The following is a 20,789-nucleotide window of genomic DNA, read 5'->3' on the forward strand; positions in this document are numbered from 1 at the left end:
TAAATCTCTGTTGTCCCATCGACAGGGCTGTTTGAGCAGAGGGTGGATCAGTATCTGGAGGAGCTGCCAGACACGGAGCAGAGCGGAGTTAACAAGTTCCTGAAGGGCCTCGGTGAGTCCTGCTGCAGCAGATGTTTCTGTACGAGGCGGGAATCAGATTTCAGTAGTCGCCAGTTTAACAGCTGAGCCGAATAAACAGACGTTTCACATATTTCTTCACCCACAGGACATTTGTGTTTTAACAGAGGAAAATGTGCTGCTTTCTTTTATTCTATTCAGCATTTTTACTTCTAAATATTTTACATGAAAGACATTTTGCTGATGTAAAATATTCCTCCAAAGTTTACATGCAGCCGTAAAGCTTCTGGTTGATCTTACTTGCGGTGCTTAAATCAAAATTCAGTAAAACTTGTGAGCAGAAAATGAAAACATTGTGGATATTTGGTCATTTTTGGTCCATTATGATGTGGAAACTCAAATCCGACAGCATGGATTCATCAAGTATTAACTTTTCCGAGAAGCAGAAGATTTTTTTTTCTTTTTTCCCTTTTTTTAAATAATGTTCACAAAAGGAAAGAAAAACATGACAACTCAAAAACAGATTTTTTTGTCTTCAAACACATCAGGAGCCATTTTCCCTGAAAACCACACACGTTTACAACATTTACACTTCACACAAACACAAGCTGGACGAATCTTAAAGGAGATTTACGGTTTATATTATTTTGTCCTTCTTCCCCATAAATATTTCTGTTTTAGTCCAAAGTTTCCATTTTCTACCGTGGAGTTTTGGGAACAAACACGGGGACGTAAGCGACATGTAAATTGTATTTCTGTAATCCGTTTGCAGGAGGTTTACGCCGCTTCTTCAAGCCAGACAAATTTTCTTTAAACATTATAAAATGAAATTAGCTATAATTCCATTTCTGATCACATGCTTGGTGTGTTTGTTTCAGGAAATAAAATGAAGTTTCTCCACAAGAAGAACTGAGGAGGGAAGCTGAAGATCCACGAGTCCCTGCTTGAAAAGAATTCTCAGATTTTTTTTATTTTCTTGATTTTTACAAAATAAAATCTGTAAATATGATTTCACTGCAAGCTGTGAGACTTATGGGCGTGTGTTTCAGAGACGATGAGGGTAGGACAGTACACAGCAAGCGAGTCGTAGAGTAACCACTGATTGTGTGTGTGTGTGTGTGTGAGAGAGGAGTGTTATCAGAGTGGACGAGTGATTGTAACCTGACGTGGACGTAGTTGTACAGTTATTAATGTTTTCATACTGCATCGATTTCTCTGTTTAAGGAGTTTATATAAAATCATCAAGATACTGAAGACAAATAATTTTAACTCTTCACAGCCATTAAATACATCCATTTAAGTGCTTTAAATCTCCAAGTGTTGTGTTTCTTATAATATTCAGGGTTTATTTTTCCATCAGGCTTCCTGTCTCTGAGGTAACAAATATTACATTTAGAACATTTTCAAAGGTTTTTCAGATGATCTAAAACCTGAGTTTTTAATAAGGGACACGCCAATGACAGCTTTCCTCAAAGGCTTGCATTAGGAGGAGCTGGTGGGGTCCCAAAAGGCTCAGCAGCGTAACACCAGCTACCACACGCTGCCGCTAACCTAATTACGTCTGTGCACATCACTCCGGCTGCTGTCACTGCCGTGCCGTTATTAGCTCCCATCACTGAGAGGCTCACTGTGGGTGCCAGGTGCCATGTTACTGGTCCTCTGTCTGCGTCCTCCAGAGCTGCTCGGATACGTCCCGTTGTCCGTCTGGGAAATGGCTGCACAGCCACAGATGAGCTGTGGAACCGTCAGGAGGCCGTAGAAATGCCATCTTTAGTGTTTGCATACTTCAGTACAACAAATTCAGGGGGGATGCTTCTATGACCTGAAGGTTATATCTTTCTTTTTTTAATTGTGAGTCGAGACGTCAAGGCTGGCTAATGATATTGAACACAAATGTCTGTTTTTCTTTTGCAAATTGTTCATAAGTTCTATTCATTAGGCTTAAAGATCACTGAAGCTGAAAGCCTAAAAGGATAAATTCCTAACAGAATAACAGTTCTTAAAGATGTGTTTATGGACGAGAGCTGGAACATCTACAGGGGAAACTCAAAAATTAGAATCTGGTGCAAAAGTCGAGTTATTTTACTAAAGACTGCGAGACCATCTAAAGCTGTAAACCTCAACTGGCGGCCTGTGGGCCACATCTGGCCCCCCAACCCTTCGGGCCCCAACGCCCCCCGATTGGGGGACTTTAAATTTCAGCAACAGAATTCATGTCCCAAATCTCAATAATTGTTTAGGTCTCTAAATACAACTACAACTACAATCAAAACCGTTTAGATGGAAAACAACTCCATTTTAAATATTAATGTAATAAGATACAATAATTCCTTAACTTTATTTTAGAAAAGCATCTGGCATGGTGTCTGCTGGAAGAAACTCCGGCCCTTGAATACATTTAGTTGAGGACCCCGGATCTAAAGGCTCAGGAATCCTTTGCAAGTGTTTAAGATTCATTAGCTGATTAGAGTGTGACAATTCAATTCATGTTTATTTATAAAGCGCCAAATCACGACAAGAGTCGTCTCAAGGCACTTCACACAGTAAACACTCCAATACAGGTCAGTTCAGTGAGCTAATCAGTAAAAGTTTCCTATATAAGGAACCCAGGAGATTGCATCAAGTCACTGGCTGGTGTCAGTGATTATACAGCCATAATTTGATCCTAGAATATTGAACCTTTTCACATAATCGTCTGAGATTTAGAATTTGGGGTTTTCATAAGCTGTAAGCCGTAATCATCACTGTTAAGTCAAATAAAGGCTGAAATATCTGGCTTAGCATATAACGAGTCTATCTGGTTCACCTTTTAAACAAATCTTTTTGCACCATATTCTGATTTTTCAAGTTTCACTTGAGTTTAAACGAACAGTAAAAAAAAAAAGTTCATTTATTTAATTTTTAAACTATCTTGGGATTTTCATGTTCTGAATGAAAAAAATAGTCTTTAATTTGTTCCACATAACAGAAAAATACATTTTTGCATCTAAGACGGATCAAAATTTGCATGTCAACATAAAACAACTCAACATTTGTTACAAAAATATCTATGAGCACAACTACAGATCATTACGGAACGTTATTGAAACTGCAGAGCTTGAACAGATATGTTAGCAATTTGCACAAGAAAACAATTAGAATGTGCATTCTAAAGCAACATTTGTATATGAAAAGACACTAAAATGATCACATTGCATTGTTAGAAACAGAACCTAAAACCAAACTGAGTAATATTGCATGTTTGAATAATTTCATGGATTTATTTTAGCTTTTTTCTTTATTTTTGATTTAGTCAGCTGTTATGATTGTAAAGTCTGATTGGTGCCGGATGATGGAGAATCTACAACAGAACGAAAAACAATAAAACATTTTGTTGTTTTGCTGCTCAACCAGAACTAATAAGAAGCTTTCAACCACAATGTGTGAGCCTGAAATCCTAATCTGACACCAGTGGACGAGTTCTTTTAAATGTGCAGCAGCTTCCAACAAACTGATGCAACACACAGGAATAAATACTGGAAGTAGAATGTAGTTTTTCCATTCTATTTCTAGCAGGTAAATGCATTAAAACTTTACACCTTGGAGGTGATTCTCCTGTGTGTTAGCCTTTTTAGATGCTCCTTTAATATGCATGAGGAAACAAAGCGTTTCTTGAGGAATGACGTAAAGGTATTTCCCCCAGTGGGATTGAGTTCTTAGTTTTTAATAAAAGTATCTCTTATTATTAAATCCAGAAGCCTTCTGGGACCCAAGCCTTTGTTTGATTTACATTTCTGAAGCACCTCTAAACAAAAATGAACCTTGTTTTTAAAGAAGTGGTTTAAAATTATGCCTACTAAAAATACCCGAACAATCATAAATTATAATAGAATACATTTTTATAGTGCAGAAATCTGAGGATGCAGAAGGTAAGAATTCAACGTAATTACTTTAAAAAAATGGTAGAAATTGTAATTTATATTCATAATATTAATAGAAATATAGATGGATGCAATGCTGGAAAAGAAAATATTTCATTATTTTAATACTGTAGTTTCATTGAAGTCACATTTCATTAATTTGTTAAAAAAGTTAATAAAAAAACCAAACAACGCATTTAAAGTTTCCACATAAAGTCTCCATGCCAGTCGGTGCCAGGTAGCCGACTTCAGCTTTGAGAAACGTCAGAAGTGTTGCACGAGAAAATCTCACGATTAACTGCGAGACTTGGAATCTCCAAAATTTTGTCCGGAGCACAGAGCGACATCCGAAAGGAGGACCGACGCGGAGATGCTCGGGTCAAGGTAAATAACAGAAAAGCTGCAGCTGCGTGCAGAAATAAGGCGCCATCCGGGCGGACGTTATCTCCTCTGCAGGCGGACTTGTCTCCTTTGGACCGAAAATAAACACTCCTGTCAGACAGACGTGCGTTCACTCAAGTGTTTGCCTGACAGGACGTTTGCAGCCGCTGTGCACGTTGCTAGTGCGCAGAATTTTGCACATTGATACAGTTTCTGGTTGATCTAATTGCATGAAACTAAATGTGTGCGCGCTGACTTTTATTTAGCGCCGCGGATGGCTCCGGCGGTGGTGATGCCATGTTAGGGGCGTAATCTCCTGCGCACTTTCTAAAAAAGCATCTCACGCTCGGTGATGCGCTGGAGGTGAGGCTGCTGATGCAGAGGGATGCGGGGGCAGGCAGACTCTGCCATCTGCCTGTCACGCTTGTTGTTATTAATCAAAGAGGCGCTGTCAGACTGGCACATCCATGAAGAGACGGAGCAGGTACCCAAACGTGTGACACGCCAGAAGGAAAACAAGAAATCCCAAACTCCCAGAGCTTTGTAGACTGAATAAAATCACACAGGACTGCTGTGGTTTATTCATACTTAAAGCTGGTTTTATCCCAAGAGGGTAAGCAACCAGATTCTCTATTTGCTTCTACATTTACATCAAACTGTAGATGTGTAGAAATAATCGGATGGATGCAGTTCTAAGAGGAATCACCAGGAGGTTGTTTGGTTTGTTTATTTCTTAGTCAAAGCTCTTTTTATAGAAGTGTTGCTGGGAAAATATTTTTTAAATCAAATTTGAAAAGAAATCCCACTTTTTAAAAGTACTTTTCATACAGAAGAGTGTAACACAAAGTGCTTTACAGCAAATAGAAATAAAACATGAATAACGGCAAGGCATTAAAAGCTCAAACAGAGAGAGAATGGGCCAGACTGGCCATGTTTCTAACATTTCACACATGTTAACCCTTCTGGAGCTTCTACACACATATCCTTATTTAAGAAAGCCAAGATCAAAGAAATGTAAAACCTGAGGCGTGTGGCGCATTTGGATTACCATGGTAACCGCACGCCTTTGCCTTCTACCCTTTGATGAGAGGAACTCAGGTTAAAAAGTAAGCCCCAGGAAGCTGTATAAAAACTTTAAGCATTAAGAAGCAGAGGGCCCTGATGGTCACACTTGTAGATTTTTCTCTTTCTACTTTGTTTTATGCAGCCTATGCATGTAAAAAGTACCATGCCTCTGTGTACTCTGGGGTGATTTGACAAACAGTGAGGTATTGTTTTTATTGCCTTCTCACCGTTTTTACAGTTTTTTTAAGAGTCACAGAACGTTGCGCGCTAGGATGATGTCGACGCCAAAACAACCAAAACAAAGCGGAGACTCACCTCTTACATCAGGAAGAATCCACGCATTTCGAGCGTTATCCGTTCTTCCATAATCCGTTGTTGAACTGGGATCGGCAGAAGCTTTTCCGGTTCGCGCCTTGCTATTTTTACAGCAGCGGCCCAAAACGATCTCCTAACACATGGATTTTCTGCTTCCTGATCACATGATGTGCAGTGGCGGCTCCAGAAATTGTTTTCTGCAGGTGCTCTGAAGGAGCTAGTCTTTTTAATTAGGGTGCTATGAAGGAAGCGGTCATGCGTACCTATTGCTCTCTAAAACACCTTCAACACTAGCAGATACACATGCGTGCACAAAACCTCAACAACACCTGAAACAATCATTAACTCATTCACTGCCAGCCGTTTCCTGATCGCTAACGGCCTTCGCTGTCAGCGTTTCTCACCGTTTTTACTGTTCACAGAACGTTGCGCGCTAGCATGATGTCGATGCCAAAACAACCAAAACAAAGAGGAGACTCACCTCTTACATCAGGAAGAAGCCACGTGTTTCGAGCGTTATCCGTTCTTTCATAATCCGTTGTCGAATTGTGATCGGCAGACGCTTTTCCGGTTCGCGCCTCACTTTTTTTTTACAGGAACGGCCCAAAACGATCTCCAAACACATGGATGTGTTGCTTCCTGATCATGTGATCTGTGACGTATGCGGATGAAGATCGGGTTCAGGGCTGAGATGTTTGTTCTCTCAGCGCGGGGGCTCGTTCCGATGCTCAAACAGTAAAAAAATGCAAATGACGACTTTAGCCGTCATTGGCGGTGAACGAGTTAATATACATCATAAACATATGAACAACCGCTGACTTTTCCATGAAATCATAAACACATACAGCCACACAGAAAACCATCTAGAGTGTTGCAAGGTTAGCTAACGTTAGTGTTAGCATTTCCAGCAGCTAAACCCTCGACTGCTGCAGCGGTTGAGGGTTGACTCTCTTCATCCAGATCCGTAGGTTTTTGTGGGTCTGAGATCACTTCCAACGATTCATTCGTTTCTGACTGAACCCGTGGAAATTTGGGCAACAAAAACCGATCCATTTTACCGCTAGCTCTACCTTTCACTCGTTCATAGGTGGAAAATGAGGTCAAAGGTTAACAACAATTTCCTTTTCTGGTTAAAGTTTTTACTATCTATATGATAATTTACTGATTATTTTTGTTTTGTATGTTAAATATTATCACATCCACACGCTAAATTAAAATTAAATTGTAAAAAAAAAAAATCCTTTTTTTTTCTTTTTTTTTTCCACAGTGTCCTGTCTGGCTGTGAAGCAAGCAGAATTAATGTCTGAATGCTGGTAACAAGCCTTACAGATTTACTCTCAGGTGGAGCATCAAAGCGTCTGCTTTTAATGTCACGCCTGATACTTAAAACTTTATTGTTATTGTTTTTGAATGCTTTGTAATTCCGACCAGACACGGAGACAGAGGTGAAAGAGAAAGGAAAAGAAAAGGTGGGGAGAGAGAGGGGGGGGGGGGTCTTCGTCTTCGTCTTCCTCCGCTTATCCGGGTCCGGGTCGCGGGGGCAGCATCCCAATTAGGGAGCTCCAGGCCGTCCTCTCCCCGGCCTTGTCCACCAGCTCCTCCGGCAGGACCCCAAGGCGTTCCCGGACCAGATTGGAGATGTAACCTCTCCAACGTGTCCTGGGTCGACCCGGGGGCCTTCTGCCGGCAGGACATGCCCGAAACACCTCCCCGGGGAGGCGTCCAGGAGGCATCCTGACCAGATGCCCAAACCACCTCAACTGGCTCCTTTCGATCCGGAGGAGCAGCGGTTCTACTCCGAGTCCCTCCCGAATGTCCGAGCTCCTCACCCTATCTCTAAGGCTGAGCCCGGCCACCCTACGGAGGAAACTCATTTCGGCCGCTTGTATCCGCGATCTCGTTCTTTCGGTCATTACCCAAAGCTCATGACCATAGGTGAGGATTGGGACGTAGATCGACCGGTAAATCGAGAGCCTGGCTTTCTGGCTCAGCTCCCTCTTCCCCACGACAGATCGGCTCAGCGTCCGCATCACTGCAGACGCCGAACCAATCCGCCTGTCGATCTCCCGATCCCTCCTACCCTCACTCGTGAACAAGACCCCGAGATACTTAAACTCCTCCACTTGAGGTAGGACCTCTCCCCCGGGGAGGGGGGTGTTCCACAAAAATAATCAGTAATGAACAAGAGTCTGCTTCTAGACCTGCAGAAAAAGACAACAAAAAAAGCAAAAGGACAAAAAAAAAGGGACACAACAACAATACAACAAGATCTAGCTATCACTGCGTCAACTTGATGAAAAAATATATAATCAACATTGCTTAACTGAAGAATCACGGTGGGCACTAATATTTAATCTAATATTTACTTGGGGGTGCAATGACTAATCCAAGGCTATAGGCCCCCCCCCCCTCCCCCCCCGGGCGCCGCCACTGATGACGTGTGATGTACGCGGATGAAGATCGGTTTTAGAGCTGAGATGTTTGTTCTCACGGTGCGGGGGCTCATTCCGATGCCCACACAGTAAAAAAAATGCATAAGACGACTTGAGTCGTCTTTGGCAGTGAACGAGTTAATGTGAAAATGCCTGAGCATTAAAAACTGTTTTCCGTCATTAATTGTTTCAATTTTTTTTACAATAAAAATCGTGTAACTAAAATATTACATAGAAAGTGACTTTACCACCAGGATGAAGAAATCCATTATTGGTGCCAGTTAATCTCCACTTTTTAAAAATGACTATTTCAGATTACAATGATTTCCTTCGATCTTGTGATCATTCATTAACCAGACGTGTTGCAGTTTTTACATTATTTAAGAACATTTTAGTCTTGGTAAATAACATCTTGATGTTCCTACTTCATCCGTTTATTTCTGTTGTAAACAGAAATGAAATTAGACAGCACGCTAACGTAAGAGTGGTTGAAGATAATCCTGCCGTCTCTGCGACCTCGCCTTGGTGTCAATAGATGTGACGAAGATGGAGCTTACAGGGGCGAGATCGCAGCTTGGGTTCCTATCGTCGTCCCGTCTCTCCAGGTGGTGTGCGTATCTGCTGCCAGGCGGGGGGTTTTCAGTGTGAACCATAAACGCTGCGAAGGTGCAGCTGAAAGAACGTGCACAGGTTGAAAACGCTAACAGAGTAGAGCAGGGTGCAGCACTACTCACTAATTGTGTTTCAAATTGGGTCTTTGAGCGCACAATGGGGACTGCTCTGAGCTCCCTGCTGAAGCACCCAAGGATGAGAAAGTTGTCAGATTTATAGGTCAGGCTGTTGAGGTTGTTGTTAGGCAGACTTTGTTAGTCTAAATTTGACGTTGGGTGTTTTTGTTGGTTTCGATTTATTTGGTGATTCCTTGTTTAGCCACCCTGAGGTTTTATAAATATCTCCACTCCGAGTTTACGTTTTGAACATTTATTTTTTTTACTTTGCAGGCCGTTTATAAAATCTAAATAGAATTCACAATATCAGAGGGAATTAAAAGAGCGTACCCTTGTCCCATCTGGAGTTGATCCACGCCTGACCCGGTTTTGATGTTCTGCGTTAGCGTGGCTCCTCGGGGACCCGTCCTGTTCCTCATCCTGACAAGAGAAGAAGGACACAGCTCACCTATTCTCATCCAGTAACACATTTCCTGTCACAGTCAGAGACCAACACCACCTAATCCTTCCACTTAAAGACGCACGTGTTACAGATACACACTTCTTCCTCGTTGTAGGTCACTTGGTCTTTCCTTTTCCTTCATTTTGGGAAGTGCTTCCGGGGATATTTTGTCCTACAAAGAAATAATAATGTTATCTCCCTAATTTCCAATTACTATGCACAGACTTGTTTAAGGAAAAGGGATGATCCTTTCTCTTTGGTGGCAGCACCAGCCAGCAGAGAAGAGATTTTGAATGTGACAGTCCTCTCCTCCTCCTCCTCCTCCGCAGCGAGGAGTCCAACACTTGGATGAACTGTGGGAGGAGAGAGCACAGTCGGGCTGTCATGTAAGCCGTCTCCTCGGGGGCCGGTGCTCAGTTCGCGCTGCTTCCTGCCTCAGGTAGAAAGAAGCCTCAGAGTTTCTGCAGCTGAAGCATCAGGCGGACCTCCTCTCCTCTCCTCTCCCTGCAGCTCAGCAGGCAAACACATCCTCCCTCAAAGCACCAGCATGGAGAAGGTAAGGTGTCTCTTCAGCGTTGTTTCGTTTCTTTCAACTTTCTCTCTTTTCTGATGCAGCAGAAGCCAGTTTCACTTTGTGCAGCACTCTTCTGAATTGGCCCTGGGAGCATTTTTGTGAGAACTCTGTGTGTTTTACTGTGCTTGCTTGGCTTTCCTCCCACTTTACAAGCTGTGTTTGATGTCAGAGATGCCCCTGCTGTTGCCTTTCTGCAAGTAATTTTGGTGGATTTGGTCCAGAATGGTATAAATAACTCTTAAAGTGACATGAATAGTCAACCGCACATTGCAATCATAACTATTAAGGGTGCTTTTCATTGACTTTTTTCCTCTGACTCGTTTTAAAGCGACACGAGAGACCTTTGTGTTTTTTTTTATGATGAGATTTAAAAATCTATACTTTATGTGTCCAAATGATAAAATTATAATCAGTGCTCTTGCAAAGGTTTAGTTTCATCCTCAGGAGCTCATTAATATTCCAAAGGGAGTCTCCCAGCCAAATCTACATAACACCTCCTTTAAGTGAGATTTAGCCTGAAGATGCAGTGAAACATAATTTTCTGACATGGAGCTCCTAACCGTCTCATCACGTTTTTTCAGATCTGCTCAGAGTGTACAGAGCTGACACTTGCTCAGAGTCTCTGCACGCTGTGCAACAAGTGGTTGTGCTACCAGTGCACTGATGTGCACCAACACCAGAGGGCTCCTGCTTCCTCCCAGTACGCCGACTCATACCAGCAGCCGAGGCCCAGTGCTGCCCAGTGTCCTGAGCTGCACCAGAGAGGCTCCAGCTCCATGCCCGCTACTGGACAAGGCGAGATATTTGCGTATAAATCAAAAAACTTAGCACTCTGGTTGTTTATGTTTAGTAGTGTTTTATTGGGAACCATCTGCGATGAATAATGCATGCTGTTTGATAATTGTTTCTGGAGATCCGTTCTCGTTCTCATACCTATCTTTAACTCATGGCCCAGATTCAGAAGAGCTTGAATGATTTCATTTCTGCTAATTTTAGTGCCTTGCTATTTAAAGCCCTTCAATTATTGCCCGGTGCACCTCTTTATCGTGTCCTTCACTTGCAGGTCTGCCTCGCCTGCCCGAGAAATCGAATCATAACAAGCTCAAGTCGTAGACATCTTGATCTGAATAGAGGAGTGCTGCTGTTTGGCTTGTGAGAGAAAGCTGTTTGAGTGTGCTGACAAGACAGGATGTGGTCAGTCAGATCAGGCTGAGGTACCCGAGGTGATGCTCAGCTCTCCGCCACAGAAATCTGTCGTGATCTCCAGGCAAAAAAAAAAAAAGTGTGTGTGTGTGTGTCCAGCCAAAGGCAGCAGAGCTGCATCTTTCTGCCTTTGAGTTAATGTTGGACTGACGCTCTGCAGGCCAGATGATTCTTCTCTGACCTATTTACAAGTGTGTGAGATATTTACGTTGTGTTTCTGTTTGTCTTTGAAGTCAGCTGATAACACTTCAAAGCTTCTGAACAAACACTGTTTACGCTTCGCCTCTGAACACAAGTACCATCGAAACCTCAGCTTCTGTTGACTTCATTCTATTTCCCACAAGTGTATTATTGCTTCTGTGTCAAAGTGCAGATGGGCTGAGCTGTAATTTATCATCGTTTCTCATCCAGCCGAAAGCTTCACGTTTATCTATGATCCACCTGGTGTTTCGTCGGTTTTAGCTGTCCGTCTGTTGGTAGTTTGCCTATTAAAGCTGCACAGGAGATCGGGATCACAAGTCAAAGTGCAATGATGATTGCAATCAAATATTTTGTGATCAGATGTGTGGGTAATACTCAGATGATTTAAATGAGAATGACCAAAATGGTAAACCGCACTTTCTTAAACAGACAAAAGTTCAGACAATAAGTAGAAAGTTGTGACTGCAATCCCAGGAATTATGTGGGAATGTTTTAGTCCGTAGAAGTCATAGTCTTACCCCGTAGTGTGGCCTTTGCTAAGCTTGTTCCCTGTCTCGTAGAGCCCCGTGTCATTTGTATTGAGCGCAGCTTAGCATCAGCAAATAGCCCATTACTTAGTTCTTTTTCCGGCTCTCGGAGGGTGCAGACATTTTTTTTCCTCGTCTCCTCCGTATCTTATCCTCAAGGCTTTTGTCTGTCTCTGTGTGCACAGCTGCTTCTGCATTTTTACTGGAAACTGAAATCACTAAAATGGATCTCGTCAGTTGGTCTCTCAACACGATTGATAAAATATTTTTCAACGATGAGAACGGGAGAAGGGGCTCCTGGATGCCCCTCCGGGACAGACCCAGTTGGACACATCATGGACTCCTGGAAACAGTGGAACTTGATTTGTTCATCTCAGCTGTCTGTGGAGGACTCTGAAGATGTGTGGATATTCGTGGTCGTGTTGGTGACAGACAGGTTTCCTGCTGATCGGCATTGGAGGCTACCTGGCTTACCGGAAAATTAACGAGCTGTCGAGGAACATTGACCTGATCCCTGAGCTCAGAGATGGATTGCACCGCGCTGTAAATTCACAGACTCACATAATTGTCGAGATGAATCGTAAGCTTGGGACTTTGGCCGAGATTCATTCATTGGCACAAAAGATGGATGCCATCAAGGATAGAGTGGACGAATCAGCACAGATTGGGATATTTTAATGTACATTATTGGGATTTTGAGAGGTTGAGGACCAACAAACTGTAAGACAGAGAGGAAATTATCTGTCTGGCCCCAAAACAATTTCTAATCGGAATCTGGCGCCCTTGAGCCTGCAAGGCTCCAACGAAAACTCCCCCCTCAGAAGATATGTGGAATGTGCCGTTGCTATGGCAACTCAACTCTGCCTCCTTTCCCAGCCTGGGCGGGACCGCGGGAAGGCCGCCGAATTGTTCCAGGGTCACTGCAACCCTCCAACCCTCAATGGTCCTCCCCTATCCACACTGAGATGACATGCGCTGCTTATCGTGGCTGCAGGAACTGAAGTGGGGATAGTCCCAACCCACCACCCCACCTAGTGGACACTTATGTTGTGTTGTCTGAAGTCTGTTGCATACATGTTTGAGGTGTTTTTTTTGCAGAGCAAAGCTGCCCTCCCGGTGGAGGGTAGCTCTGAAGTGCCTTTTTATTTCCCTCCACCTGAACCAATCCTCATGTAACCCTCTTTTTTCTATTAAGGTAGCGCGACTCAGGGTTGCGAATGACCACAGTCACCAATTCTTGTCATGTGTCTTGCCCATGCATGTCTGATCTCTGAATTGTGTGTACTGAAACTAATTTCCCTCTGGGATTAATGAAGTATCTTTGATTTGATTTGATAGATTTTTTTAACACAGCTCAGTAATAAAATTGTTGTTTACCTTAAAACTGAAATGCTTCAGCTAGTATCAACTGGCCCGATGCCACCTCTTTCTGCATGCTGCAGCCAGGTCCTTCTCATGTTGCCTGGCTAGAACGAACAAGAGCCATTGCTTCCTGCAGCTATCATGAAAGTAGGAAGAGGGTTTTAAAGGTGCATTAAATTTTTTCCGCTTCTAGGTGGTGCCCTCTGACAAAAAACTCCAGGTTTCTTCAAACCTGACTTCAAACGGTGTTTTTCTTCTTGGGACTCTGGCAGTTTGTCCTAAAGCTGAAGTGGTAGCAGCCGACTGTTTCACCTTCTTTGATATTATTGAGAGGAGAGCCTCTCACACCAGTGGTGTTCTGTTGCTAAATATGCAAGTGAGTAATGAGTGGAGGACCCGGGAAAGTGTGGGAGTTTGGCGAGACCAACCATCAGATGTTCCAATAGTTGCTTTCAGTCAAAAATGTGTTATTTCTGTAGGTTTTGAGACAAAAGCAAGAAACCCACTTTACTGAATAAAAAAAAAATCCTCCACAAGATATTTATAGCTTTACTATGTTAGAACGTCATCATCATCATCTTTTATTCATATAGCACCTTAAAGGCATGAAGCATGCCACCAAAGTTCTGCACAGTAACAAATCGAAACAGATAAAATCAACAAAGTGTAGCGTACCAAAGGCCAACAATATGGCTTTTTGTCCACTGTAAGGTCAGAGGTCATCACACAGAAGTGTCCAGGCTGTTTCATCTGCCTGGAGTATTGTGTGCCACATCTTAACTGTCTGCCTCCAAACCAGACAACACACTGCTCTACGACCTTGTTACCAAGAAGGGAGGCCATAATAATCTTAGCTGGAAACCCAAGGTCCCATGCAGAAGACGATACTTTTACTCTCTAAATAAAGCTCATCCTTCCTGGCTCACAAATAACTTTGTAATTATAAGCGTCATATAATCATATTTTGTATATGTGTGTGTGAATGGGTTGACTGATTGTGTTATAAAGCACCTTGGGGGGTTCCAGGACTCTAGAAGGCGCTATATCAAATACAGGCCATTTACTATTATGGATTATAATAAATATTATTCCTGTAATGATTTATTTCAGATTTTAAATTACACCAGATCAGTAATTGTTTAATTAATAATTTAATCTATCAGTCTGAACACAATAATATCATAATACTATTATTAATGTTTAACATTTTTGCTTCACATAACTGTTATTGTAGCGGAATATAATTGGTATATTCTTACACTTTTATTACAGGGTATATACAGCAATCCTTAAGTAAAATTTACTACTTTTTAATACTTTTTTTTACTACCTTCAGAATTTTTTTAAAACCATCACAACACTAAATTAAAAAGGGTTAATCAGCGACCTATTTACACATATTTTAACATATATAACATACAAAAAGAATAGACTTAGAGACTCACTGATGCTGACAATGTATTGCACATATTTATTTTACTTAGAAAATAAGCCAGGCACTTCTGTTCAGTGGTTCAGACAGTTGACCACGAGGCCTGAAATGATGCACAACGACCACTGAATATGACGTCATCATTATGTGACCGGATATGCTAAAGTAGGGCTGCTCGATTATGGCGAAAACAATAATCACGATTATTGTGACTGAAATTGAGATCTCGATTATTTAAGATGATTTTTCAATTTATGTAGATTTTTTGTTGTTTTTATTCAGTCATAAAACTGCTCAGGGCACAATCAGGGCAAAAATAAACAAGAAACAAGATGATCACTAAAATAACTCCTGATTCCCAGTATAAAAAGACCAATACACTTATAGCAAATGACCCAAGGGCTATAGACCTTGGTTTAACTCATTTAAGTCTAACCAGTACAGACCCAAATACCAATATCTTGCAAATACTGACAGCAAGAATTATACAGTGGCATTTATAACAAATACATGCAAATTGCTGTTCACTAAATGTTGCATAACATTTATTGAGTCGTGTCAAGGTGCTGTAGGAGAGTGCACTAGCACCATGTCCTCAGAGAGATTAGTTATTATTTATCAGCGTGAGGAACTTATTTCTACCTTATTTATAACTATTTATTTACAAGTCCATCAGTTAATGTAATAATTGTCCCAACCACAGCTGCACCCCCACCCCCAACCCGGTCTCACAGCAATCAGGGGCACGCTGCACGTGTGTTTAGCATGCCGCACGCGCACATTTAGCTGTTTTTATCGGCTCAGGAGTCCGCAGGTGCGGTGTGTGTCACTCACTCTGGTTACTCCAACAGGGAGCCGGCTCCGAGAGCCGTTTCTTTAGCGACTGACACATCACTGCACCATTCCCTTTCCTAATGTCCTGAAGAACGGTCCGGAGCGCAGGCGGAGTGTTTAGCTAACCTGCAGGAAACGTCAACGACAGTTATCCAGAAAGTAGCTAAGGGTTACCAGAGATGTTTGAGGCGTTCGCTAGGTACTTTTAAGATTTAAAAAGTCAAGAAGGGGGTCTAAGAAGCTGTTAGAAATAGCGTCAAAGTTGCCAGATTGGCAACACTGTGGAGGAGCGCTTCATGTGCAACTCAGGGCAGCGCAAGTGGGAGGAGCAAATAATCGGCTTGTTTTATTTTTATAATCGTTCAAAACATTTCATTCGGAATATATTTCTATGTCGATGTTCAGAATACGACATCTGATAGTCTGAAAAAATAATACCTAATTTGGAAAAAATAATACCTCTGAGACCAAATTTAACACTTTTAATGGCCTTAAATTTGACTATTTTTATTTATCACTTTTTAATACTTTTTAAAACCCCGCGGACACCCTGTATTAAGGTCCAGAGATATCACTGATCCAAACCTGGGCTGGATCATTAATCTTTGGACCGGGCCGTTAGAATCAAAAGAGGTTGTTTTTACCACAGGGAGTTTTATTCAAGCACCTTGTATTGAATTAGAGACAAGAAGAGAGAGAGAGATGGGACGTTTAAGAATATTTATTTTATAATTATTTGAAACAATCTCCAGGACTAACTCTCTAATGATGGATGCAGATGAATGTAATGCTGAAGTGTTGGTGTGTGTGTCAGTTCAGAATCTCCATCTGGTGGAAGCGAGTCTGAGTGCGAGGTGTTGTTTGCCCTAACTGGCCGACGACAGCCACTAAGAGGGAGACATGAGACGCAATCTATGCCGGACTACGTACCGTGCGGAGACTTCCGTGTTAGATCCGGGTGCCAGGTCCCAGGACCCTCCTTGTGCTGGAACTGGTGAAACAGCGTTGACAGCACGACAAACCAGTCTGAGGATCGCCTCCCGGTACAACGGCAGGTTTCAGCGTCACGTAGAGACCCCCCTTATTGGGTCATAGATTTCAGCTTTTATTCTGAAGGAACCGTCGTCTTGTTGATAAAACGACAGAGTTTTCCAGCTTGACAGTTCTCAGCTTAAAAGTAGAAAATACAGCTGGCCAGTCTGTACTTCACTTAGTGATGATGGACATCAGATGGATTTTAGAGCTGGTTGAACTCACGTTGGAACTACGTTGAAACTCGTGATGGAACTGAATTAAAATGGCGTTGTTCTGTTTTATTAAGCTTAGATGTTTTGGATTCTTAGCGAATCGGAGTGGACAGATTAACTAAACACCGCAGAACTCTGCCACGCAACAGAGAGGAAGTTCTGATTGGATGAGTGATCAATGTGTCATGTGTTTACCTTATGTGGATCAGGATGTCTAGCTCAGTTAGCCCAAGTCCTGTTATTCTTTAAACACATAAATCATAACATTGTGATTTCACAGATCAGTCACCTGATTATTATTGACCAACAGTTGTTTTGATTAGCTTTATTAGAAATAAAGTTCTTTGATTAACTAATGAAAAGCATTCTTCGTCCTTCTTCTGTCTTCTTTGCTGGAATGTAAACACCAGAGCAGACGCACGACCTTGGCAACTTATGCACACTGTCACTGTGTCAAAGGGCAGCTGTTAAGGGCAGAAATGGCATATTCATAACGCTACATTATTAATGACTCCAACCTGAACTTCTCTGGACATATTAAGGCTATAACTAAATCAGCGTTTTATCACCTTCATCAGATATCAAGAGTCAGAGGTCTCATGTCCAGACCAGAATTAGAGAAACTTATTTGTGCTTTTATTTCTAGTCGGCTGGACTACTGCAATGGTCTCCTAACTGGTCTTCCCAAAAAAGCTGTGAAGCATCTGCAGCTTGTTCAGAATGCTGCTGCTGGAGTCTCAACAAGAACCAAGAGAACAGAGCACATCACTCCTGTTCTTAGATCCCTACACTGGTTACCGGTAAACTACAGAATACATTTCAAAGAGCTCCTAGTAGTTTATAAATCACTCAATGGCATGGGACCAAAATACATGTCCAATCTCATTCCTGTATAAACACCCAATAGGGCTCTGAGATCCCTCTGTAACAATCAGCTGGTAGAACCTCGGGTCAGAACAAAACATGGTGGAGATGCATTTAGCTCCTATGCTGCTCACATGTGGAGTCAGCTTCCCCATGACCTCAGATCTGCCCCAACCCTAGTGTTGTTTAAAATAAAACTAAAAACCCTAATGTACTCATCATGCACTTATCATGCGTCATCTCCACTGTAACCTGCGCTGTAACTTTGTCTTCTCCTTTAGCTCTAAACTGTAATTCTATCTGTGTGTATTTTAATTTGTGTTTTTATGTTGTTTTCATATCATGTCCTGATAATTGTAAAGCACATAGAATTGCCTCTGTGTGTTTGAAATGTGCTCTATAAATAAAGCTGCCTTGCCTTATGCAAATTTCACTTCACACAAAGAGTTAACCTCTAAGTATCTGAGGGAAGGAGTGATTTTCTGAGGTATTTGGTAACACCCTTTAAAACTTGTCAACAGTAGTTAATAAAAATAGAGATGACTTCCTGAACTGGTAGTTCTTCGCCAGCTTACTTGGTTAAGCCGACCGGGTGAGCAAGCACTTGGGACCATCCTCTCTTTTGACCTCAAGGTCACCGTCGCTCTGCAACGCTTGCGAGTGGTTTCAGACGCTACAACACTTCAGACGTGGAACGTCTAACTAGCAGACCCCGGTAATATCTCATGGCCGGTGACTCAAAGGGAGCTGCGATTCTGAGACTTCAGGAGCCGTTGTGTCTGGTGAACTCACCAACCTGGCTGCCTCTTCTCCGGACCACCGAGAGCGACTGTCACACAAGGGTATTGTAGACTCTGTACAATAGTGTAGGATGGTTTTATGAATAATCTCTAACTTAGTAAACCATACAGCCAAACTGATTTTACAACTCAGACATCACAAGATCTCTCAGATACTTAATAAGGTTTTGCTACAAACATTTAGCTCACATTCCATCATTTCATTCATCATCCGTTATCTTGTACAACTATCATTACATTTATAATTTGTCATGTATAATCAGAATAGAACAGAATTAAATTAATTTTCATAAACTACATACTTAACTGTCTGAATTAAGAAGAAGAAGAAGAAGAAGAAAGAAGATAGTGCCTCTCAAGATAAAAATCATGAGGCGCTTCACAAACACAAAAAAATGTTAAAATATAAAAAAGCATTTAGAAAATAGTTAAAACTATATTTAAAATGAGCAAAAATAAGCAATTGCGATTTAAAAAAATGTTAAGAAAGAGAGAGGGAATAGGAAAGAGGGAAATCAGTGGATCCTGAGTAAGGTGGAATAGGTGGGGAGAGCAGAACAAAGAGAGAGTGGTGAAGAAGGTCATACAAAAGCCAGCTTGAACAGGTGAGTCTTCAGCTGCTTTTGAAGGAGACCACTGAGTCCACTGATCTCAGGCTCAGGGGGAGAGAGTTCCAGAGTCTGGGAGCCACAGCAGCAAATGATCTGTCACCTTTGGTCTTTAGCCTGGTGCTGCACAACCAGTAGGCTTTGATCACTGGACCTCAGGGACCTGCTGGGGGTGTAGGGACTAAGAAGATCACCAATATAAGATGGTGCTTGTCCATGTAAGGCCCTATAGACCAGAACCAGGATCATGAAATGAACCCTGAAGTTGACTGGCAGCCAGTGAAGCTGGAGGAGAAGCGGGGTGATGCGGGTGTGTTTGGAGGACTTGGTCAGAAGCCGAGCACAGGCGTTCTGAACCACCTGTAGACGGTTCAGGGAGGTTCTGCTCAGACACGTGAAAAGAGAGTTACAGTAGTCTAAGCGTGAGGAGATGAAGGTGTGGAGAACAGTCTCAAGTTCAGAGCGGGACAGAATGGGACTCAGCTTAGAAATGTTCCTGAGATGGAAGAAGGAAGAGTGAACAAGAGAACTGACATGAGAATCCAGGGTGAGAGCTGGGTCAAAGGTCACGCCAAGATTCCTGACGGAAGGTTTGGTGTGAGAAGCAAGCTGACCAAGAGAGTCTCTGACTTTGGGAACCAGCTTGTGGTTGAAGTGCGTGTTTCCTGATTTGTCCAGAGAACCTAAGGTAATATTAAATCAAATATTCAAAGACAATCAGATTGATAGTTCATATTTATATGGAATTTCACATCTTATGATCATTTAACTCAGAAAAGCTCTTCGCTGCCAGCAATTTTACTGTTCTTTTAAGAATCACAGAACGTTGCGCTCTATGATGATGTCAACGCTCAAACTACCAAAACTACCAAAACAAAGCAGAGACTCACCTCTTACATCAGGAAGAATCTGCGCGGTTCGAGCTTTATCCTTTCTTTTATTATCTGTTGTCGAATTGTGATCGGCAGAAGCTTTTCCGGTTCATGCCTCGCTTTATTTTTATAGCAGCAGCCCAACACGATCTCCTAACACATGGATTTTCTGCTTCCTGGTCACGTGACGTGTGACGTACGTGGATGAAGATCAGCTTTAGAGCTGGGATGTTTGTTCTGACGGTGCGGGGGCTCGTTCCGACGCCCACACTGTAAAAAAAATGCAGTGAAATTGGCAGTAAACGGTTGGATTTAAAATGACGACGTTTGTCGTCAATGGCACTGAATGACTTAATAATATGTACCAACAATCCATCACGCTACAAAAGACAATTAAAACCAACAAGTAAAGTTAGGATAAAATCATATAAAGATCAGCAACATCTAACATGGTGTTAAAAGGCATGAAAAAAATGTTTTAAGCTAATTTGTTTTCCAATTTTGTTACAGCAGCTTTAAAGTTGCTGTTGAGCGAGTACTTTTTTACTAAATGTAACTTGTTCAGAAAGTGCATAAGAAGGTGACCATTTGTCCCTTATGCACTTCTCCTAAAAGCTTTTCACATAATGTGTGTTTGTTTATGAAACCCCCATCGGCTGCTACTAACGCTCTCATCTCCTCAACCTCTCTGTCTGCATGTATTTCAGGCCCGGGGTCGTATCCTTGCACCCTCCTCATGTGCCACTTGCACAGACAGGAGCCCTTGGAACTTTTTTGTGAGTCATGTGACCTTCTGTGCTGCAGCAGCTGTCACCTGTCCTCCCACAAAAACCACAGGTCAGTCCTCACCTCCGTGCTGCACAAGGACACTGCAGAGGAAAAAGGCTAACCGCAGGTTAAACACCTCCTCTGAGATGAGACGCTC

General features: G+C 42.2%; 2 protein-coding genes across 6 annotated transcripts in view; both read left to right on the plus strand.

Annotated features, from left to right (window-relative positions):
- Positions 1-1,388, plus strand: part of dennd2b (DENN domain containing 2B) — an 83,907-nt gene extending 82,519 nt beyond the window's left edge. For both annotated transcript variants that reach the window (XM_015953087.3, XM_015953085.3), the window contains exons 19-20: positions 26-112; positions 957-1,388. In XM_015953087.3, the coding sequence (XP_015808573.3) occupies positions 26-112; positions 957-991 (122 nt within the window). In that variant the 3' untranslated portion in view covers positions 992-1,388. The remainder of the gene's footprint in view (positions 1-25; positions 113-956) is intronic.
- Positions 1,389-3,952: 2,564 nt separating this feature from the next.
- Positions 3,953-20,789, plus strand: part of trim66 (tripartite motif containing 66) — a 32,684-nt gene continuing 15,847 nt past the window's right edge. The window contains exons 1-4 of one of the 4 annotated variants that reach the window (XM_015953089.3): positions 3,953-4,361; positions 9,670-9,896; positions 10,496-10,709; positions 20,572-20,701. In XM_015953089.3, the coding sequence (XP_015808575.3) occupies positions 9,888-9,896; positions 10,496-10,709; positions 20,572-20,701 (353 nt within the window). In that variant the 5' untranslated portion in view covers positions 3,953-4,361; positions 9,670-9,887. The other 3 variants (XM_054732051.2, XM_015953091.3, XM_015953090.3) reach the window with 3 other exon arrangements.

The sequence above is a fragment of the Nothobranchius furzeri genome, chromosome 9, assembly GCF_043380555.1.
Source record: "Nothobranchius furzeri strain GRZ-AD chromosome 9, NfurGRZ-RIMD1, whole genome shotgun sequence".
Lineage (NCBI taxonomy): Eukaryota > Metazoa > Chordata > Actinopteri > Cyprinodontiformes > Nothobranchiidae > Nothobranchius > Nothobranchius furzeri.